Source organism: Sorex fumeus, unplaced genomic scaffold (assembly GCF_029834395.1).
Source record: "Sorex fumeus unplaced genomic scaffold, SorFum_2.1 ptg000098l, whole genome shotgun sequence".
Classification (NCBI taxonomy): Eukaryota; Metazoa; Chordata; class Mammalia; order Eulipotyphla; family Soricidae; genus Sorex; species Sorex fumeus.
This window is the reverse complement of record NW_026606155.1, coordinates 1,950,010-1,973,473: the sequence shown is the minus strand read 5'-3', so window position 1 is coordinate 1,973,473 and position 23,464 is coordinate 1,950,010. Positions and strand designations below refer to the sequence as shown.

Genomic DNA, 23,464 nt, shown 5'->3' with positions numbered 1-23,464 from the left:
AGAGAAGGCCCCTGAGCCACTGGGGAATCACTGACCATGAGGGCAGCAGACCCGGGTGGGTCCCGAGCCTCTTGTTCCCACACAGGACAGGGCAGCGCTTTTCCTGCCAGCCAGGCCCTGGAGGGTCCTTCATGCCCAGAGATGTCAGCACCCTCTGGGGCATGTGGGGAGCAGCTGCTGGCCAGGCTATGGGCCCAAAGGTGCAGGCAGCTCCATCGGCCTTCTTGCTGCCCTGCCCTAGTCTGGAGGGTGTCAGGGTCACCTCCATGCAGGGGAGAGTGAGCTGAGAAGCAGGGCAGGGGGGGCGGGAGCTCAGGTCTCATCCATTCCTCTGGAGGGCCTGTCCCTTGCTCCACACAGGCATGGAGGAAGGGAAGGAACTAGGGGCCTCATTGGGCCCACAGGTTGGCTACACGCTGGGTCCCCACAATTCCTGCTGGGCACAGGGGTCTGTCTCTGGGAAGTGGACTCACAGCAGTGGCCCTGCTGGACCCCGGGACGCTGGTCTCCCTGAGGCTGCCAAGGGCCCAGGGGACACAGCAAACAAACAGCAGCAAATCACATTTGACCCAGGCCCACACCCAGATGCCCAGAGCATGCGGACCCCTAACTCCTGTAGGCTTGAGTGAGGACGAGCCCCCGGTGTGCATGAGTAAGAGCTGGCTGGGAATGGTGGGCTCGAGGAGCAGCCAGGGAGCGCTGGGGGCTGCACTGGGGTGGTGGGATGGGTCCCACCTACAGAGCTGGGCATGTGGGGGGTTCTATAGCTAGTCGGTGGAGGCCCCCGAAAATTGGGAATTTGTTTCTAAGGGGACTCCTAAGTGATGTCCGGGAAGCCCAAGGGCACCTCCCAGCAATTCTTAACCCACCAGGCCTGTTGCATGAAGTGATATCCGTCGATCAGAGACACAGAGATAAGACACGCAAGAAGAATGAATTAGCACAGAGGGTCATGGCATTGCTCAGGTTCATGACCCCCTGTGCTAACGCATTCCTCTTGCATGTCTTATCTCTGTGTCTCTGACCGACTGATATCACTTCATGCATCACAGTCAGAATTTTCATGAGGGCCTGAGGATGGGGTGCTGCTGGGGCCTGGGGGTACTGGGGCCTCGGAGGCTGCACCTGGCGATGCTTGGGGGACTGGGAGATATCAGGGAGAAAACCAGTACCAGCTGCATGCCAGGCCTGCGCCCAAACCTCATGCTCTCTCTCCAGCCCCCAAACTGGGGGTTCTGTGACGGGCGGCCACCCCAGAGATGCCTACAGGCTGAGGGCGGAAGGGTTGGGCTGTCCAGGGACTGAGCCTGGGACAATGTCAGCAAGTGGCCACGGCAGAGAGATATGTGAGTACAGAAAAGAATGATCAGAAGCGTCTGCCATGAGCGTCTCCTGGTGGTCACCGGGGAGCATCAGAGCTGCTGTTTCCTGGTGGACTCGGGGCAGATTTGGCATTTTAACTCTGGGCCTGCATCACTTTGGCGAGAATGAAAATCAGACTTCCAGGAAGTTAGGAATGCCGCGACCTGGTCAGACTCCCCCCATAGGGGCTGCAGCACCCTCCATCCGCCTCTCCCCCGGGACCCCGAGGTTCTGTTTCCTCCCCATGTTCATAAGTGAGAAGTGGGCAGGGGCTGTCCTCTTTGGTGGTCCCGTGCATGTGGGCAGCCCAATCCTTGCAGCCAACCGGGCCTGTAGTTCACTGAGAGGAGTTCACTACATGGCCAGCAGCTGTGAGGGGACATGGTGACAGGTTACTCCTTCAGAGGGGAGCGTGGAGCGGTGGCAGGGGACCTGCCACCTGTACATTCCCCCTAAAAATGCCTTAGCTCCTTGGTTGTCACCAACCCGTCCCAGATTACTCTGGGGAAGCCCAGGACTTGGAAAGGTCTCCCCTTCTCTGTGCTCCCCAAACCCTGCACCCAGACGCTCCCAGCACACAGATGGTCTCAGGGACACTCATTGCATCAGAGGTTGGAGTTTGAGTTCAGAGGAAGAAAGTGCTGATGGGGGGTCCTCAACTTCCTCTACCCCCGCAGCGCCCCCCACTCTCTCCGACCTCTCCACACTCCCCAGAGAAAGCACCTCCTTCCCACCCCCTGTTTCTAGAACCATCCGACTGGCAATCTGTGGGCCGAGGGTTCACCGAGATGGCTCGGAGGTCTCCCCGGAGACTCCAGGCTGAGAGTTTAAACCCACACAGAGCTTCTCACTGGATGCTCCTGCTAATGGCTCTCCAGGACAACAAACGTGCTGGTTTCCGTAGAGAAAAGATGATGTTTCGGATGAATTATTAAGCAGCAAGAAGCGCCTGGGAGCCCAAAGCCCTTCTCGAGGGAGAGAAATGCAGATGGTGTGTGGGGGGGGGGTGCCTGCTTTCTCCTAGTCCCTGCAGAAGGGGGACCAAGCCCTGCTGCCTCCCCGTCCCTGCACAGTGGGGGTCTCCTTGTCTCTAGACTTGCAGAACCTGCATGCTGTAAACGGTAGCAGCCTGGGACGATGGGTTGCTGTCTGGATCACTCATGAGCCCACCGGCACACTCCTATTGACCCTTCAAAACTCAGCCAAGGTGGCCCATTCACCAGAAGCCTTCTTGAAGGCATCTCTTCCCCCCTGGAAGCACAGCTCCCTCCTCTGATCAGCCCCTGCACAGAGCTGGGCACCAGAGATGATGCTTGGCCATACCCTGATGGGAGGGGACAGTGTTCACCGCCAGCAGATGGGGCTCCCAAAAGCAAGTCTTGTACAGATGCTTCTCACACACTCCAAAAGAGCTAACAGGGACTGGAGAGGCAATACAAGTGTTGGGATGCCCACATGCATGGGACCCTGACTTGTCCCCTGGCACCACGAAGTCCCCAAACACCGTCCAGTGTGGCCTCGAGGGGCGCTGGCACTGTCGGCTCTGGGACCCCCATTACTGGGCCCTTACATTGAGCCACAATAGCCCTGAGTATTGGGGGAGTCCCAGAGGGTACCTGGATCCCCTGTATACTGGTTGGGGGACCACCCCCACCCCTCCCAGAGACATTAGTGTCAGCTCTCTCCCATTGCACAGAGATTAAAAACCAGGGCCAGAGAAATGGCAGGAATATCTCTGGACCACAAGGCTGGAGTTTGGGTCTGAACCAAGATTGGACTTTAATACCTGGTGCCCAGCACCACGGGCTCACCCCCTCACCCCAGAGCCTCCCGCCCCACCTCTGAGTGAGCGTTTCTCAGTAACCAGACCAGGAGAAGCGTGGGTGAAGGTGTTGGTAACTTTCGAAAGGTCAGTTTCCTTGCCCCAAGCCCCACAGAGACTTAGGGAGGTGGGTTTGGGGCTACTCCTGGCTGTGTTCAGGGGTAGCTCCCAGAGGTGCTTTACCGGGAGGGGACTATGAGATGCCAGGATTGACATCCTGGGGTTGGCGACATGTAAGACAAACATCGTAATCCCTGGGCTATCTCCGCGGCCCCGGGATCAACTCTGAAATGTCAGCAATGACAAGGGTGAGGGTTAAGGATGTGTACGGTGGCAGAGCGCATGCCTGACATGAGAATGAGCTGTCTTTGAGCCTCTCACCACAATAAAGGGGGGGGAGGAAATGTGTGTGTTGGGGGAGGAGGACAAAATAGAAATGGAAGAAGCAGGTATTTGCCAAATCTTGACAACTCCTGAGCAAGGGGAGAGGGAGACAGAGATGCATGCTTTCGGCTTCAGCTCTCTGCTAAAGTTATTTTTATGATCTGGGGGGTGCCTGGGGGAGTCCCCGTGTGCGGGGAGGTGGCGGGCACTCACCTTTTGATGGCTTTGTAGCAAATGATGACAAGCACAGTGAGGAAGACCAGGGAGGCACAGCATACGGCAATAATGATCGCCAGGCCTGACCACCAGCTCTCCTCCGCCGGGCACGAGGTAGAGTTGGGAGCTGGAAGAGACAGAGACAGGGGGAGTCTGAGTGTGGTCCAGCAGGGCTTGGGGGGGGGGGGAAGAGGGATGGTGTCCACCGAGGGCCACCCCCGGGTGGCTTCACTGTGCTCAGCCGTCTCCTGCTGTCCTCTCCCCAGACCCACCCTGCAGGTGACATCATGCCTGGCCCCGCCAGGCAGCGTGCCACAAGCAGAGGTTAAGCGCCCGGCCCCAGGCCATCCATCGTCCACTGGCATGAGCTAACTGACAGCAGGGTCAAGTTTAATTTCCCATGAAAAATAACAGAACCGCACGCGCTCTCCGTGGAGGCATTAAATTCGCTTCCTCTGAAGGGGGTGGGGAAGGATTGCAGAGGAGGCCCCTGGCAGCCAGTGTCTTCACTGAGGTCAGTGGCTTAAGCGCCTTGCTTGCAAGAGGCGCCTCTCATGGCCTCCTGTCTCTGCCCCCAATGCCTGCCATCATCAAGTGAGCTTGTCTGATGGCCTCAATTTGGAAACATCTCTCGACAAAGCAGAGGATGCTGGGCGTTCCAGGGCCCCCTCATCATCATTCAGCTGGTAACACTCTGGGGGTAAGCCCGTCCACCCTCCCCTGACTCCCCTGGGGCCCAGGCTGTGTGGGATGGACCCACAGCGGAGAGTAGAGCAGGCGAGGAACACGTCGTTTCACGCCTCATTGCCACCACACAGCCTTCCCCAGGGGTCCGGGGAGAGCCAGACCTGATGGACACAAATGCCCCGGGTTGCAGGAGGAATGAGAGAGAGGGAGAGAGAGAAAAAGAGGGAGAGAGAGGTAGAAAGGGAGAGGTAGAGAGGGAGAAAGAGACAGAGATGTGAGAAGGGCGGTAGAGGGGGAGTAAGGAGGAGACATCACCGAGTGGGGCCAGATGAGATGTGAATCTGCCCCCAGAGAACTCAAAATAATGCCCCCAATAAGACTCTGGTTCAAAACTGGTGCCTTGAGTGATGCAAGGGTCTGCAGAAGACCGGAGGCTGGTTTTCCTGAGCCCACCGGAGCCTCACTGCTCATATAGCTGCGGCCACGGTGGTCAATGTGGCATGACTGACATATGCGGAAGTGCCTGGAGAGATGCTCCTGCCAGGGTAAGCCCCGCCTCTCCCCCAGCGAGCACCCCCAGGTCATCCTGGTCATCCCCACATCAGAAGAGGACACTTGCACTTTCTAAAATCAGGGGCCGGAGCAATTGTACTGCAGATAGAGCATGTCTTGCATGCGACTGACCTGGATTCCACCCCAGGGAATCCCATAGGGTCCTCCGAGCACCGTCAGGAGTGATTCCTGAGAGCAGAGCCAGGAGTAAGCCCTGAGTACCACCAGTGGTGGCCCCCAAACCTCTGCTTGTCCATGCTCTTTCTTGAAACTCTTGCCCCTGGATTTTAGCAGGGCTTGCCAGGCTCACGGGGGTTGCAGCCCACTGCCCTGGCCTCTCCCCCTACATGGTGCCGCCGGGCCCAGCTGCTCATCTGCTCCCCTGATGGTGGACACAGAGGCTGTCTCTGGGTGTGGGCTTCAGTGGATAAAGGGGCGGTAAATAATCACACACGAGTTCTGGTGCAGTTAGCGGGTAGGAGCGGCAGGGATAGGGGAAGGGGAGGGTGATGGAGGGGCTGTGATGAGTAGAGAGAGGAATCAACAAAGCCCCGCCAAGCCACATCTGTGGGCTCGCGCTCCTGTCTTCCCCTCGGGAATGAGGGAGGGCAGAGGGCGGGGAAAGGAAGAACAACAGAGCACGGAGCAAGCCCTGAGCAACACCAGTCCAGCTGTGGCTCATCGCAGTGGAGGGGGTGCACAGGCTACCCCAGGGAGGTGACGCTACAGCCCCATCACAGGGGGACAGATGCCTGGTCCCAGGATGCCTCCCTTGAGGGGCCCAAATGTCATGAGCCATGTGGGACCAGTCAGGGTGAGGCTGAACCTCCAGAAACCTCAGCACTAATAGGATGATGGAAAACCCCATCTGGAAAAGGCACCAGCCCTAAAGCTAGGAGGAGACCCAGAAGGTTTGCCTGCTGACAAACGTTTTTGGAGCTTCATGTCTCACTGTATCACTGTCATCCCATTGTTCATCAATTGGCTATAGTAGGCACCAATAACGTCTCATTCGTCCCAGCCTTGAGATATTTTAGCAGCTTCTCCTTACTCGTCTTTCCCAATGCTGCTGTATTCAAGGCTCTTTCAGGGTCAGGGAAATGAGGCCCGTCATTGTTATTGTTTTTGGCATATCAAATATGCCATGGATAGCTTGCCAGGCTCTTTGGAACTTACCGGGGTAAAATATCAAATGCAAGATCCTTTCTCCTAATTCCCTGTATTGGGGTCTCCCTTGATGGGTTGGCTCTTCCCAGAGAGACTAGGCAAAGACCCAGACCCAGCTGCTGGGACATTGAGGTGTGACCAGATCCACAGTGGGGTGGGGGCCCCACACCTGCCCTTCAATGGTCCACAGACACCCAATACCCAGGCCACAGCAGGCATCAGCCGTCAACCCACCCCCACCCCTGGAAATATGGGGAAGGCTGCCTTTAGTACTCACAACCAGTGAGGGCAGAAGCAGTGGAAAGTGACCCCCACCAAGGTGCTGTTGTTCTCGCACAAGGTGAAACTGTCCACAGCCTCACCGAGACCATGCCAGGATCGCTGATGCAAACCTGGTCTCAGACTCGGCCACTGTTGTCTGCTTGCCTCCTGAAGCTCTCTCCTTCTGTTCTCAAGAGGGGGATCCCGCAGGGATGTGTGGACCTCCCCACCTGCATCCCATTCCCCACGCATGCCCGAATTCGGAACCCTGATGGCAACACCTCCCGGTATCCCTCGGGATCTACAGCATGGCAGGGGGCGTGGCCTCTGGGGGTGGCGGCCGAAGTTATTTTTCCCTTTCCCAGCACTCTGGACTCACATCTCAGTCTCCATTACCTAATTCTGTGGAGAACATCCTGCCTAACTATTAGGCCAATAGTCCACTAGCCTATTCCAATTTCACCAAAATACTGGTGAACACAAGAAGTTGTACAAGCCTAATATAAAAGAATACATCCTCCAAAGCTTCACTAGTGGCCTCACATAAATCACATAGGAGGCCCTAAGAGGAAAGTAGAGTTCTATCTAGAAGGAGGGAAAAGGCAACCTCCATCGACCGAGCTCATCCAGAATCCTTTCTCGCAGTGAGAGGAGAATATGGATAGTTAACTGGAAGGTCCCACCTCCATACTACCCCCAACATGAAGAAACAGTGAAAATACCCACCACAAGGAGAGGATGAAGCCTCAACGGGGGTTACCCACAAATACGATCTCTCCAATAAAGAATTCAGAGATGAAATGTTGAAGATGTTCAATGAACTCAAACGAACGGTGGAAGAGGTATCAAGTAAATTAAAGGAGGACATGAAAGAAACAATGGAATGGACAGTGGTTTTCAAGAGGGGGAGCTTCCTTCACAGTGATTCTCCCAAGGGTAGCTGACTCCAAGGTGGAAAGCGGGTTCTGGAGGGTTCTTAGAGGAGCCCTTCCAAAATTTGGTGCCTGTTGTGTGAAGAAACTTCCCAAGGAAAAGTGGGGACAGAGGGGAGAAGAGGAAGGTGTTTGGGGAACCAAGTCTGGGACCAAAAGATGGGCTTTCTTAAGGCAATAGCGACTTTGTTTAGAAAGGCCTCCTCTTTTGAGGACAGAGAATACTGGGACTGGAGTTGGTCTAGGAGGCATCACTCTGAGACTCGGGCTAATAAACAACTTTCCTAGGGCCTAGAGGTGGGATCCCCAACTATGAGGAGCAGACGGGGTCTGTCCCTGCCTGAGCCGCCTTTCTGATAGGTGCTAGCTGGTATTTCCAGAGGAGATAAGAGCTTGTCATGTGGGCAGACTTCATATTCCAGAAGATTACATGACAAAGGCAACCAATCAGCCATCAGCCATTCCTTCATCCATCTATCTACCAACCAGCAATCATCCGTCCATCCACCCATCTAGTCATCCAACCACAGTCATACATTCAACTATCCATTATCCACCCATCCATCTACCCACCCTCAACCCATCCATTCATCTACCCTTCCATCCAGCCAGCCATCCACACACCCATCATTCATTCATCTACCCATTCACCTGGGCTGGAGAGATAGCACAGTGGGTAGGGTGTTTGCCTTGCAAGCGACCAACATGGCCGACTCGAGTTCCATTCCTCCACCCTTCTCGGAGAGCCCAGCAAGCTGCCAAGAGTATCTCGCCCACACAGCAAAGCCTGGCAAGCTACCCATGACGTATTCGATATGCCAAACACAGTAACAATTGTCACAATAGAGATGTTACTGGGCCCACTCGAGCAAAGCGATGAACAATGGGAGGACAGTGACAGTGACCTATCCACCTAGCCACCCGTCCATCACCCATTTACCCATTTACCCATCCAACTATCCCTCCATCTTTCCATCCCTCCATCCATCATGCATTGTCCACCTATCTCTCCATCCACTTATTTATCCACCAAACATGGGTAAACATACGTGCCCATCACTGTGCTAGGCTCAGGAGTACAGAGATAAGTTGAGTGTCAAGTGTGCCCTTGCCAGAATTTTCACCAGCTATTCAAGTAACCTTATAGAGCTGGCCTTGACCTGATCACCGTGTCCTTGGTGCTGGCAGGCTCCAAGGGGAACAGAGACGTGGGGAAGGTCACCCACCTTGCACCTAAGGGAAAGGCCTTCAAGTTATAGGCAGAAGGCTAGGCATCATGAGAGGCGGGTGGCCGGGTGGGGAAGGGTGAAACTGAGGCAAGCCCCACAGAGCTGGGAGCTCCAAGCAGGGCTGAGGAAGTGGACACTACACAGGGACAGTCCCAACCCCGTCTATACCCACCCCAACTACAAGGACTCATGTGCAAGCTAAGGAAGAGAAAGAGAAGAAGTTGAAGCCCCACACTCACCCCATGACCCCCAGTGCTTGGAGGAAGGGCAGTTGGGTGGGTGGAAGGGGGTGCAGTTGTGTGCCTGTCTGAAGGGGTGTCAAGGAACCTGAGCAGACGGCCAAGGAGGTGTACACACCCCCACCCCGAGACCTGGTGCCAGTGAGGGACTGAGGCTAGGAGAGTCCCCAGCTGTTCTTGGGGGCATGTGGTCTCCCTCATGTTTCTTGTGTGGGTTCTCTGGTTATGGGATGAGACAAAGGAAACACCGTTCTGTTTATTGTTTTGTTTTCTGGGAGCTATACCTAGTGGTGCTCAGAAGCTACACTCTACTTAGTGCTCAGGGGGTGCACCCGGCAGTTCTCGGGGGACCAAGCAGTGCCTGAGAGAGAACTTGGGGCTACTTCATGCAGTCTGCACTTCAGCCTACTGACTGGTCCACCCAAGGCTCCTCTTGAGGCACTGGCAATAACGACCCCCCACCCTCTGAGCTCTGACGCCTGGGTGCTGCCCAATTATAAGAGCTAGAGAGAGCCTAATGCCCCCCGCCACTTTTGTGGGTGGCCCAGAATTTGAGCCCAGGTGTTCCTGAGAAGCCCTCGCTGTAGGCAGGTGCAGGGGGCCTGGCCTCTGTCTTCCTGCCAGGGCTTTTGTCTGGGACAAGGGAGCCACATAGGAGCCACGGGGACAGGCAAGGAGGGGGGCCTCAGGGTGAACAGGAGAGGAACTCGTGTCCAGTCGGGAAGGGATGTGGCCAATGGGTGGGCAGTGGAATCAGCTGGCCCTCATGGAGTCGGGTGAGAATTGGCCTGTCCAGGGACCAAGGTGGATGGGAGTACCTGACCTAGCCCCCTAGGGGTGCTTGTCCACAAAGGGGACCCAACCCAAAGCCAACCTGGGGGTGTCACTGCCAAGGCAGCCATGGAGCACTGGGGAGGACGGGGCTAGACTAGGGCCAGCCCCAAGGGAACAGCCTGGGGGTGCGGGCAGCCCCAGGAGCCGGCGCAGTGCCCCTGTCGGTGTGTGACAGCAGAGCCTGACCCCACCGGCCCACAGTGCACTCAGCACCCCCTTCCTGGGCCCCATTTCTGCAGACAGGAGGACCCCGAGGTTGTGCGGGCAGGGGTCTGGCTCTGTGTTCTGCCTCGCTAACGCCAGGTCCTCTCCTGGGCTGACCCCCCTTCTCCTGCCCAGCCTGGGGGGCTCCACTCCTGTGTGGCTGCCTGACACAGACCCCCAGGGGCCCCTGCGAAGGACGGGGCTGGCCTCCCGCCTGCCCCCACACAGGACCCACTGTCTCCCCACACAAAGGCCCGACTCAGCCCAGTCTTTCTGCATGGCTAGCGCCTCTGTGGGGCGCCCGGTGCCAGGGGCGGCCCCCACACTCTGCTCTGAAGGTGCCCATGTCTGTGTCTCCACTCCAGGGACCTGGAAGTGAGGCCCTCCTGGAGAAAAACCTCTCTGAGGGTACTCGCAGGGGGCGGCAAGGATCTGCACCCCAGTTCACGGAGAGGCGTCCTCTCTGCCAAGGGGTACCTGGTTCCAGGTGTGGCTTCAGCAGAGACCCCCCCATTTCCTGACTTCCCTGTTTCCCCCACCAGAAGCCCCCTGAGGGTCCCCACACTGAACAGAGGTGGGTTCTGGGGTGAGCACACCAATATACACCCGGTGTCATCTCTGGCTGGTTCAGGGAGCAGGGGGGCAGGGGGGCAGGAAGGCAGGACAGGGCAGGGTGGGATCTGCTTTGGGGGCCACTGCCTCTTAGCCACCCCGCTCCCCAAACCCTGAGGGCTGAGTCATGTGGTGCTGCCTTGACTCCCCATTCCCATCTCTCATGGGACCCAGAAGAGCTTCCACCTCGGGCAGGCTTGGGGCGAGAGTGCCACCAGAATGCCTGGGGGAGCTGCCCAGGCTGGACACGTCACTGGGCTTTAGGGAAAGTTGCCCAGGGCCCTGTCCTGCACCCTCACTACTGTACCAGTGTCCCCCAAAGCCCCCCTCTCTGCCTTCGACCTCTTCTCCACCAATGCCCGGGGGTACAAGTGCCGAGAACACCCAGCTGTGAGCACCCATGTTGACCCACCTCCTCCCAGACTCAGGCCTCAGCTGTGGAGTGGCACCCCCTCTCTGGGGGGCTCAGCATGCCCTCACAGTGGCCCTCTCCTCCCAAAGCCACCCCTGCTCCGAGTCCCACAATGCTCCCAGCTGTTCTCACTGGCTCCTTCCCCCGGGTCAGCCATGTGGTCACCCACAGCCCACTCTCAGGACAGTCAGTCTCATCTTCTAGGAATTTCCTCCACTCTAAATTGGGGAAAACCACAAAGCCTCCTCCATCGGGCTGGCACAAGGGTGAAATGAAGTAAATGCACAGAGGGCTCAGCGCCAACACCGGTGCTGTGGACACTTCTCTGGGTCGACACCCTCGGCAGTCCACTGCATCCTGACCCCCGCCCCCCAGCAGGACCCCGCTTTCCCCTGTGTCTCCCACCCCCCACAGAGCCCAAGCTTTAGGGAGTGGCGGGTCCAGCCCAGGAAGGGGGTTCTCAGTGGTCAGCCCGACTGGGCGGCTCCTGTCCTTCAGTCCCTCGGAGGAGGGCAGGAGGGCGTGGGAGGACAGTGCTGAGCGGAGGAGCAGAGAGAACTCTGCAAGACTGGCCAGAGGGCCCCAAAGCAGAGAAGGCGCAAAGGATGCTGGGAGGGAGGCCCGTGAGCGTGGGCCTGGGTGAGCCCGACAGCTGCACAGAGGGGAATGAGCAACAGGAGGGGGCCAGCAGCCCAGGAGTGGGTGCTGAAGGCCAGCATGGGGCACACCGACCATCACCGAGGTGGCTTGGGAGGAGCAGCGGAGAGGACTGGGGGGACCATACTGAGGGCGCTCGGGGGCCACTCCCAGGGGTCAGTCCTGGAGGGATCATGGAATGCCGAGGGGGGACAAACCCAGCCTCCCACAGGAAGACCCTGTGCTTAGCCCTGGGGGCCATCGCCCAGGCACCCAGAGAAGCAGAAAGAGCCACCCACCATTCGCGGCTCAGCACGGGAGCTCTGTGGCCAAAGAGGGGAGCTGAGGGCCTGAAGAGAAGTGATGGCAAGAGGATTTGAAGATGGAAGATAGTGTGTGTGTGTGTGTGTGTGTGTGTGTGTGTGTGGTGCGTGCACGCGTGTGTGCATGTGTGTGCGTGTGCATGTATGTGAGTGTTTTTGTGAACTGCTAGGCAGACATAGCGGAGGAGAGGCTTAGTGTGAGGATGGGAAGAGGAAAGCATGTGGGTGGAGGAACGGTGGGGTTCCAGAAGCTTCCTTTAGATCCTGTCCATTGTGAAGAGGAATCCAGCGGAATTGCACGTGAGGATGAGGAAGGATCGAGAAGGTGTGAGCTGGTGAGGCAGGTGAGTACAAGGACGGGAGGGTGGGAGCATGTAGATCAGTGAGGAGGGCCTGAAGTGAGTGGGGTTCAGAGCTGTTCCTTGGGCTGCTGCGCAAGGGACAGCTTGGGCTGTCCTTGGGCTGCGACACCTTCAGCCACCCTATGAGGGGCCACTGATGAGGAAGAGTGTGGGGACAAAACACGGGAGGAAACCAAAGCACAGAAAACGGACACGTGGGGCCGGAGCGATGGCACAGCGGGTAGGGTGTTTGCCTTGCACGCAGCTGACCCGGGTTCGATTCCCAGCATCCCATATGGTCCCCTAAGCACTGCCAGGAGTAATTCCTGAGTGCAGAGCCAGGAGTAACCCCTGTGCATCGCCAGGTGTGACCCAAAAAGCAAAAAAGAAAGAAAGAAAGAAAGAAAGAAAGAAAGAAAGAAAGAAAGAAAGAAAGAAAACAGACACGTGACGGAGTCAGTAACCTTCGAGATGGACCGGATCACAGACCTCTGGCTCTCAGCGCTCCCCAACCCCAAACGAGCAGGCAGTTCCGGGGGAGACCACACCCTAAAAGGGGCGCTTTGGGGAAACTGAGTCATGGTGCTGGTGGGAGGGGAAGTGTGTCCCTGGAGCCTCTAGGGAGTGACCTCCAGGGCTGAGAAAGGTCCCTCGGGTGGGCCTTGGGGAGCAAGGGGACAGCCCACAGCTCTCTGCTCCCCCACGGGGGTCCCAGGGAGGGGCTGGGTCCTTCCATCTCTGTCCCCAGCCCACTGCCATGCGGGAAACTCGTGCCACTGACTTATTTATGGCTGCCGGCCTCGGCCTCCTCGGCTCGGAGCCCAGCGTGGGGCACGGCGCCTGCTTCTCATCAAGGGCACTGCCCTCGGACTTGGCTCTGGAGGGGGCGCCCAGGAGCACCGGATACATTATTGATGGTGGTGCTGTCACTGCCTAATGAGGAGACGGACGGGAGGACTGGGTGGAAATCGCTCTGGTGAGCTGGGAGCAGAGAGTGTAGCCGCAGCCTGCGAGATCACTAATGACCTGGGGACGAACGCAGGACACGGAGCCCCTGGACTCTGCCCCAAGGGCCCCTTGGGACAAGGACTGGCTGCTGACAGCACTCTTCTCTCTTCAAGGCGAGGGTCCCCCTGTGCTCTGCCGTGCCCAAGGGAGCCCCCCACGCCTGCTCGGCTGCTGTTGTCCACCCCAGGGCCCCCCTCGCCAGCCCCGCCCACAGCACAGCTGGGCTCAAAGTGGCCAGACAGAGCCACACTGGGAGAGTCTGGGACCCTCATTCTCTAGCTCCGGGGCTAATCCAGTCACACCTGGTCTCGTGCCAGGGGCTGGGAGAGGGTGGGCAGAGGGTGGGCAAAGCAGGGGGAGCAAAGATCAGTCCTGCAGCCTGGGATCCCGCATCCCCTGGCCACTTAGCAGGGCACGCAGCTCAGGTCCAAACAAGAAACCACAAAGGCAGATCTCAAATGCCCTGAACAGGAAGAGCCAGTGTTGGGGGCATGGAATGAGCTCACGTTTGCTTGAGGGAAGCCTGTGTGTGACCCTGGTTCAGGACAATGATCTCCACGGTGCCCTGGTCAGTGCCAGCTGATACTCATGAGACAGCGAGTCTTGGATTCTCCCCAGCCAGAGGGGACATCCTGGGGAGAGGGTGGGTACCCACGAACACCCCATCCGGTGCAACCAGTTCTGTCTAAACTGCTGGATCATTTTAAAGAGTGATTCAGGATCCCTGTGGCCCAGTGGTCGAGAAAGTCTGGCCTCGCGGCTGGAGTGATAGCACAGCGGGTAGGGCTCTTGCCTTGAATACGGACAACCCAGGTTCGATTCCCAGCATCCCATATGGTCCCTGAGCACTGCCAGGAGTAATTCCTGAGTGCATGAGCCAGGAGGAACCTCTGTGCATTGCTGTGTATGACCCAAGATGCAAAAAAAAAAAAAAAAAGTCTGGCCTCAGGTCAACTCTGGCCCACCATTTGCGTTTGTAAATAAAGTTTTATTGGTACATATTTGTTTACAAGGGTTTCAGCGGCTTTCTGGCTGCATCAGCTAAGTTGACAGGCTGCAACAGAGACCTGCGTCCTGCAAAGCAGAGAGTTTTGACCACCTACCTCTACCTAACCCAGGCTGGTCTTCTCGGAGAATCTAAGATAAGCTGAATGAAATGGCTGAGAGCTCCCAAAGGTACACCCATGGCTTGCATTTTGCGAAGAGACCTAGAACTCCTTCCATGTGACCCTCAGAAGGGTCGTTACCCCCACAGCTCCACCACAGCCTCGAAGCAGCATCTCTGGGAGCCTGGGAGCACAGCCCTGGACTTCGCCGTGTCTGGCGTTTCAACAGTGACCACACAGCGAGCTGATCACAGGGACTGGAAGAGTGAAAGCTGGCACGATCTTGCAGCCCTGCCAAGTGACCTGAGCAATGTCCTCGAATTTGGGGGCAGCAGCTACTGAGCTGGGGGCATGGACAAAGGGCCTCAAGGGAAGCTTCTCTGGCTCCTGAGATCAGAGGGGGGCAGCATGGCGGGTGCGATGTCCCCGGGAACAGCCTCCGCCCTCTCTCTGATTCCCAGCTCGCCCCCACAGTGCTCCTGGAGACCTGAGAACCCCAGTCCAACCACGGCTCAGCGGTGGCTGCAGAACCTGCGCTCCATGCCTCCTCTGCTGCTCTGAGAGAGCCACAGGCCATGCCCCCACTCCCGTTCCCTCCGGGGGGCCGCTCAGGGCTTGTGTGTGGTGCGTGAGGACTCAGTGCACCAGCCACAGCTACTACTGGGGGCTGCTTCCTCCCACACCCGGCAGTGCTCAGGGCTGACTCCTGGCTCTGAGCTCAGGGGTCACTCCCAGCAGGGCTGGGGGGACCTTAGGTGGTGCTGAAGATTGAACTGCGGTTGGCCACGTGTAAGGCCACTGCGCTCTCTCCAGCCCTTCACCCTGACTTTCCCAGGACCCACCATCCTTCTCTGGCAGTTGGAGACGTTAAGCAGAGCCTAGGAAGGCACCCCTGTGCCCCAGAGTCCATTGGAGGGACGGGCAGTGACATTCCATCCCCATCAGGGCTCTGGAACTCTCGGCCTTGGCTCCCTCCCCTCCCTGTCCCTGGGAATCTCACTTTGCAAATCTCAGTCTCTGGCTGAGGAGCAACCGTTCACCTGAACCGAAGCAAGAGGTTGCCAAGGCACAGAAATGTTCTGCCCCGTTTTCCCCAGCGTCTGCCAGTGGGGTAATGCCATCCCCACAGGAGGCTCTGCTTCCCAGTTCCCGGATGCTCCCAGAACCCCAACCCGATGGCTCTCAGAGCCTTACTTCCAAGTCCTACTTGCCTAAGGACAGGATCAGAGGTGGGTGTGTCCTGGGGCAGAACCCGGCAGGAAGGGAGACACAAACTCCCCTGTGCATGCCTCAGCTTGGCAGTGGTTTAAATGAAATCACAGTTTCGGGGCTGCAGCGATAGCACAGCGGGTAGGGCATTTGCCTTGCACGCAGCCGACCCGAGTTCGATCCCCGGCATTCCATATGGTCCCCCGAGCTCTGTCAGGAGTCATTCCTGAGTGCAGAGCAAGGAGTAATCCCTGTGCATCGCCAGATGTGACCCAAAAGGCAAAAGAAAAAAAAAATCACAGTTTCAACCACAACCACAGTTCCTGGACCTGGAGATGGCTCGGTGGGGGTGGACAGAGGCAGGGGCAAGCCTATGGGAGTCCTGAATTTGGTCCTCAGGACCGTACGGTTCCCCGAGCTCTGCCACGGCCCCCAGATAAAACAAAGTTTGAAGTTCAGAGCTTAGACACCAAGTGGTAGACCTGGCCTAGGTAGGTTGGAATCCAGGCTGAGAATTTGGGGGCCTCCTCAGAAAGGGGGTGGACAGCCTCCCCCACCCCCTCACTCCTGCACGAAGGGAAGGCCCGCCTGGCAGTCCCACCCACCCCCAAAGTCCTCTGGCAGGTGCTGGCCCAGCGTCACAGTCCAGGACTGACCCCAAGAGACGCCAAGCCGCTGATTCATTCCCATTTCACACTCCTGCCTCTCTAGAGGCTGCCCGGCAGGTGGCCCGGGGCCCGAGGGAAGGCAGACGCCCTCTCCCAAGGCATCCTACATGCCCTACGCCAGGCAGAGACAAGGGGCCATTGGCACCTCGGTAGGTTCATTTTCAGTGGGAAAACAAGGAGCCCATTGAGTCGATTCCAGAAAACTACTTTTGACCCTTGACCTTCCTGCCCTGGCAGGGACTGTGGGAGTGCATGGCCCTACTCATTGCATCTTGTTTTTCCCTGGGAGGAAGAGGTGGAGAGGCGCGGCTGTGGATGGTCCTCCCGAACTCGGGGGCAGAGGGAGGCCCAACAAGGGGTTATTCTACAGCCTGGGCTTGCTGGAGGGGGCACTGCCCTCGCTCCCTGCAGGCCAGCCCGGGTCTTGGGAGATGGGGCAGTGCAGTTTCGCCACCTTCCTGCCACGGGTCTGCAAGCTGCCAAACCGCAGGACGGCTCCCATGGCAAGGGCAGGACCCCAAGACACTTCCACAGCCAAGACCCTCTTCTTCCACCTCTCTCTTTAGACACCAGTTTCTCCAGAGGGTGAGGGTCCCTGTGTCCCCCTCAGCCCTGAAGGTCCGCCTCCTGCAGGTTGTAGCCCCCCTCAACTCCCCTTCTATGTGCTAAAGGTTCAAGAGGAGCTAAGAGGGGTTGGAGCGACAGCACAGCGGGTAGGGCACCTCAGAACCCCTTTTCCATCCTGATTCCCACAGACATCCACGCGGCCTGCCCAGGCTCACCCAATGCCCACCCTCTTGGCCGTTTGCCCGGCTGTCTTCGATTCCTGGAATGTGACTGCCCACCACTATGCAGTCTGTCTGTTTTGTTTCTTTGGGGTGGGCACACCCGGCAGTGTTCAGGGTTTACTCCCAGCTCTGCACTCAGAGATCACCCCTGGGGGGAGGGGGCGCAGGGCTCAGGGCTCTGTGTGATGCCAGGGATAGAACTGGGGCTGGCCATGTGCAAAGAAAATGGCTTATCCCACTGTATTACTGCTCAGGCCCATGTTCTGGTTTGCAAACTGTTGTGGAGGAACATTCCCTACGAAAAGCATCTTCAATAGGGAGTGAGAGGAGCAGCTGGGGTGGAGTGGGAGGGCTAGGATGAACCCCGGGAGGGCTGGGGGACTGTTGTCCCTTGGGGATGCTGGTGGTGCCATGATTTTGTGTACCCAGAGCATAAACAGGACGTCACTGCAGCCTGTTACCTCTCTAAGGTTATGTGGAAAAAAAGAAAATTGTGAGACCCTTTCCGCCACGAACAGCAGTTTGACTCAGCAGCTGTGAAAGCTCATCAGGGGGTCCCCTGCCCCTCCCCAGAACTTGGGGTGTCTCAGTGCCCATTCAGAGGCATTAACAAGCTTGTGACGGGGGGCAGGTGGGGCAGGGGCAGGACCCCAAGACACTTCCACAGCCAAGTCCCTCTTCTTCCACCTCTCCCTTTAGAGACCAGTTTCTCCAGAGGGTGAGGGTCCCTGTGTCCCCCCTCAGCCCTGAGGGTCCACCTCCTGCAGGTTGTAGGCCCCCTCAACTTCCCTTGCATGTGCTAAGGGCAGGACTCAAGAGGGGCTAAGATGGGCTGGAGCGATAGCACAGTGGGTAGGGCATTTGCCTTGCATGCGGCTTACCCAGGTTCAATTCCCAGCATCCCATAGGGTCCCCCGGGCACTGCCAGGAGTAATTCCTGAGTACAGAGCCAGGAGTAACCCCTGTGCATTGCTGGGTGTGACCCATAAAGCAGAGAGAGAGAGAGAGAGAGAGAGAGAGAGAGAGAGAGAGGTGGGGGCTAAGAAATGGCTGGGGTCACAGAGGTGACTTCCTGTCCATCTGCGTTCCTGCAACAGGGAAAAGGGGGGAGCCAAGGAGCAACATGGGGGTCTCCTCGGGCTCAGGACGAGTCTCTCCGCGCATTCACCAGAGCCCTGTGCCCCCAGCCCACCTCATGGCAGGATTCCACAGCTGCGTCCTGCCCCGCTCCCAGCAGCAGAGCCCGTCTAGGTCAGCCCCACTGACCACTCTGTCGTCTTGCTTTGACAAGGACCTAGAGAGACCTCGGAGGTGAGGGTCCCTCACACAGGTCAGGAGACACTTCCCGGGCCAGCCTCTGGCTCCCCGTCCCTGCAGGCTGCAGAAGCTCAGGCCGCAGTGGCCAGGCACTTGACCGGCCTTCTCTGGCCTGGCCTCCCCTGGGGCTGGGCCTCTCCTGAGGGAGACCAGGAGGTGGCAGGCCCTGGAGGCTGCCAGAGCTAGGGAGGCCGCCAAGCTGGGACGGCCCAGGGCGTGCTCTGCAGATAGACAGACACTAGGGTCTCCGGCCCCCCTACAGCACAGCAGAGGAGGGGAGAAATGTGGGTCCCCCCATCCACACCCTGGGGGCCTGGAAAGCACCTGGCCCCTGCCTCCCTCCAGGACAGAGAATCAGTGAGGTGGCAGCAGCTAATCCCGGGCTGACTACAGAGATAAACTGTGTTTGCTGGCTGGACGTGCTGGAAATCCGTGACGGGTGGGCACGGACTCGAGAGGGGCCCAGTCAGGAAAGGCGCTTCTGGGGGGGTCTGTGGAAGCTTAGGACCCCTCCCAGCTCTGCTGGGCACCCGTACACTGGGCTCCATGCAGTGGGACTTATGTGGGTCCAGGGCACAAGAGCGTGAAAGGGGGGCTGGGGGGGGACCCAGGGGAGACATGTGGTCATCTCCGGAGCGTTTGGTCTGAGATGCTTGTGGGGCCAGGCGGCCACAGTGGCAGCCACAGCTAAGAGCCTGGCACCTCACTTCTATGGGGGGGGGTGGAGCAGGTGCGAGTCAGGCCCTCAGGGGCTGGTGCACTGACACGTGGTGAAAGACTGCCCATCTCTGCCCCAGGAAGGCCAGGCTGTACACAGTGCCTGTCAAGGAAGCCAAATCCCATGGGGGCTGCACCCTGGGGTGGGTCCTCCTTCAGGGGATACCTCCCTCACTTCCAGAGAGTCCCCTTCCCAAGTGTGGACACCCTTTGGGTGAGCGAGGAGAGGAGAGGAGAAGGGAGGGGAGGGGAAGGGAGGGGAGGAGAGGAGAGGAGAGGAGAGAAGAGGAGAGGAGAGGAGAGGAGAGGAGAGGAGAGGAGAGGAGAGGAGAGGAGAGGAGAGGAGAGGAGAAGGGAGTGAAGGGGAGGGGAGGAGAGGAGAGGGAAAGAGGGAAGGAGAGAACAGGAGGGGGAGGGAAGGGGGAGGAGAGGAGAGGAGAGGAGGCGAGGGGAGGAGAGGAGAGGAGGGGAGGGGAGGGGAGGAGGGGAGGGGAGAGGAGAGGAGAGGAGAGGAGAGGAGAGGAGAGGAGAGGAGAGGAGAGGAGAGGAGAGGAGAGGAGAGGAGAGTGAAGGGGAGGGGAGGGGAGGAGAGGGAAAGAGGAAAGGAGAGAACAGGAAGGGGAGGGGAGGGGAGGGGATGGGAGGGGAGGGGAGGAGGGAAGGGGAGGGGAGGAGGGGAGGGGAGGGGAGGGGAGAGAAGAGGAGAGGAGAGGAGAGGAGAGGAGAGGAGAGGAGAGGAGAGGAGAGGAGAGGAGAGGGAAGGGGAGGGGAGGGGAGGGGAGGGGAGGAGAGGGAAAGAGGAAAGGAGAGAACAGGAGGGGGAGGGGAGGGGAGGGGACGGGAGGGGAGGGGGAGGAGAGGATCAGAGAGGAGAGGAGAGGAGAGGAGAGGAGAGGAGAGGAGAGGAGAGGAGAGGAGAGGAGAGGAGGGGAGGGGAGGGGAGAGGAGAGGAGGGGAGGGGAGAGGAGAGGAGGGGGGAGGAGAGGAGAGGAGAGGAGAGGGGAGAAGGGAGGGGAGGGGAGAAGGGAGGGGAGGGGAGAAGGGAGGGGAGGGGAGGGGTTAGGAGAGGGGAGGAGAGGAGAAGAGAAAGTAGGGGAGGGGAAGAGAGAGGAGGGAAGGGGAGGAGGGGAGAGGATGAGGAGGAGGGGATGGAGGGCAAACGTATGCCTGACATGGGCGCTGGATTCAGAGGACTCTGCTAAGTCCGACTTCCCGTCCCGGGAGCCCTGACCACAGACCTGTGTGCCCGCCCCCCAGTGTCTAGGACAGGGACAAGGCATTTAGTCCCTGGCAGCCGGGCACCACCGAAACTCTCAGGTGAGCGTGACACGGAGCCACCAAGGGGGACAGTGACTGCCCAACCAGGGAGCAATGGGGCCACTGGCTTCTCCAAGCCCAGGAGAATCTACGTCCATCGGTCAGCCTGAAGGGGGCGGCCCTGGCAGCCATGTGAGCACGTGGGCCCTGTCCAATCCGTGGGAAACCGTCCCTGCCAGGGGCCAGGCCAGGGCACAGTGCGCTGACCTGCCCCCGTCCCTGCCCCTCCTCTGCTCAGGAGGGACCCTAGAACAAAACCCAAACTGCCTCCCTCCTGGCAGCACATGCCACCCTCCCACCGCACCCCACCAACATGGGGGCACTCACCCTCGGCACAGCCTGTGTGAACCCAGGCACATGTTCATGGATGTCCATGCATGTGAGCCTGTATATGCGTGTACATGCATGTGACTGTGTATACACATAAGCATCTACGTGGGTGCATGCATTCAAGGATGCACGCATATGTGCTTGCTTGTTTACACACATGCAAACATGCACATGTACAATGTGTGTGCATACAAGCACATGTGCACTTCTGCAGGTGGGTACTGTGTGTGCAGAGCCTGTATGTTTACACACGTTTCTGCCTGTGTGGAATCTGTGGCCTGCGTGTGTGTGTGCATGTGTGTGCGTGCGCGCGTGTGTGTATGTGTGTGTGTGTGTGTGTGTGTGTGTGTGTGCGCGCGCCTTGGGGTGTGGTGGGGGCTCGTTGGAACTGGGGGATGGAGGAATAGCGTGAGGGGGGAGGGTGGGAGGGGCCCCAGCGAGTCACTACATCCCCTGTGCTCTGGGTTCAGGAGTTTGCGTCTCTTCAGTCAGCCGCCCTCTGGCCCCACTTCCGGACCCCCAGGGCCTTCCCAGAAGCTGCCTCCAAGGACCGGGCATCACCACCCTTCTCTGGCCCGGCAGAGGCCCCGGGGGAGCATCACTCTCTGGAAGTTTCCCGGCAGCTGGGTCCAAGCACCACTCCCTCTGCGGGCCCATCCTCAGGGGCCGACGGCGCCGGGCAGCAGAGGCCCGAGATCTACCCCCAAGGGGCAGCACAGGTCTGTCCCCAGAGCTGGGCTGGGAAGGGGACAATCTCGGCTAGGGTCCGGCAGCCGCGGTCTCTGCCTCCTCTTCCCCTCGTGGAAGGAAACATCTTTTCAAACCACCTCAGCACATAGCCTCCTGTGCTCCTGGGGCACCCTCTGGAGACCCCCTCTCATGCCCCCCACCAGAGGCCCTGCCTCTTCCTCTCACCCACCCAGCTTTCCCCACACCGACTCTTCGGATCCTAAGAGCTCTCTGAAACGGAGTTGATGCCACCTCCTCTGTGCAGTCCCCCTGTTACGCAGGGCCTATTCCTCTGTCTTCTTGCAGCGTGTCATACCCACGGCAGATCTGCCGCATGACGGCGCCTCATCCTTCCCCCGGCCCTGACTCCTGCAGACCCGTTTCTTGTGTCTGGCATGCAGGACCCCACACTCTCCGGAGGGGCTCAGCACACAGCAGGTGAGAAACTAGATGTGCTCGATCACAGCTCCCAGGGCATCCTGCCCTGGCCAACACGAGATGCCTTAACTCCTTGGCTCACCCCTCCACCCTCTCCTTCATCCTCCTCCTCCTCCTCCTCCTCCTCCTCCTCCTCCTCCTCTTTCTTCCTCTTCCTCCTCCATCTTCTTTATCCTCCTCTTCATCTTCCTCCTCTACTTCCTCATCTTCCTCTTCCTCCCCATCTTCTTCCTCCTTCACTTCTTTCTCATCTTCCTCCTCCTCCTCCATCTTCCTTATCCTCCTCCTCCCCTTCCTCCTCCAGCCCATGCCACCATCTCTGTCTCCAAACTCCCCCCAGGAGAGTACCTGCCTGCATCAGCTAAGGTACAAGGACTGGCTACATGACAGCACTCCTCTCTTCGAGGCGAGGGTCTCCCTGCATCAACCCCCTTTGCCCAAGTCAGCCTCCAGAGCCCCATTTTCTGCCCCGAGCCACCATCCCACCAACTGCATCAAGATGCGGGGTTAGTTTCAGAGGTGACAAACCTACTCCAGTGACACACAACATCACACACACACACCATGTTCCACATACCAGACAATCTAAATCATGAGTAACTGCTGCAACTCTCTAATTCACAGCGATTCAATAAAAAAAAAAAAAAAAGCAAACTGTGGGCATTACCCATGAGTCACACTGGGATTTTAGTGGCTTTCCATGGAGATGTGGCTGGGACGTGACACAGGCCCTTTCCCAAGGCAGCGTCTCTACCCCCGTTTCCCTCAGTTCCTTCCCCTTTGCCATCAGAGAGCACAGAGCTGTGGGTGCCCCCATGGACAATGCTGAGCCCCAAGACCAGCTCTAAGCCACCCTGGCCCAGTACAGATGCCCAAGAAAGGCCCCTCGAGCCCCCAGCACGGTCTCCTGGGGGGGGCGGGCATCTGGCATCAGCGGGTGTTTGCCTCACACAGGAAGAAGAGTCTAGGGTTGTCAGTTTATGGAGAGGATTAAGGGACTCCTCCTCAGTAGTGCTCATTGGGGGACTCCTCCCCAGCAGTGCTCAAGTCCAGGGGGACGCTCCAGAGCTCCTCAGCGCTAGGCTGAGGATGCGGCATTGTTTGGCCTTCCAGCACAGGCCCCCGGGGTAAGCTTATTGACTATCATTGTCCTCCTGATTCACAACGTGGGCGCGTCCTTCCGAGCTTACTTAGCCTGGCTTTTACCTGGCAGTGCTGACAGACACAGAGAAGCCATCACAGTGGGTCTTCCTGGATCTCAGAAGCCCCTCCCAGTTCTCTGACACCACCAAAGGCCTGGCCTCACTCCTGGAACCTTGGGGGTGGACATTCAGCCTCTCCCACTGGTAGCCGGGGATCACCCCACCTTCCACAGACACAGGCTACTGACAAAGCCTCACGGCAGCTCGGACTTCACCGAAGGCTTCTGCCCTGGTCCCTGAGCACTGGGCAGCCCCAACCCATCCCAGCTGCTGGTGCCCCGCAGTGACCAGCACCTTCGTCTTCAGGGGACTTCCGATAGGCTGTGATTTTATGATGGAAGTTTATGGCTTGGGCCACCCCTGCAGAGCTCAGGGCTTACTCCTGGCAGGGCACCGAGGAAGCATAAGAGGCTAAAGGGATC

The 23,464-nt window shown here is 58.5% G+C and overlaps 1 protein-coding gene across 4 annotated transcripts in view; it reads right to left on the bottom strand.

The window, feature by feature from the left end:
* The window catches only part of PRIMA1 (proline rich membrane anchor 1), a 46,115-nt gene that overhangs the window by 3,735 nt on the left and 18,916 nt on the right, over positions 1-23,464 (bottom strand). For all 4 annotated transcript variants that reach the window (XR_008795074.1, XM_056134174.1, XM_056134173.1 and 1 more), the window contains exon 4: positions 3,782-3,911. Coding sequence is in view for 3 of the 4 variants with exons in the window: in XM_056134174.1 (XP_055990149.1) it covers positions 3,782-3,911 (130 nt within the window). In the remaining variant the exon portion in view is untranslated. The remainder of the gene's footprint in view (positions 1-3,781; positions 3,912-23,464) is intronic.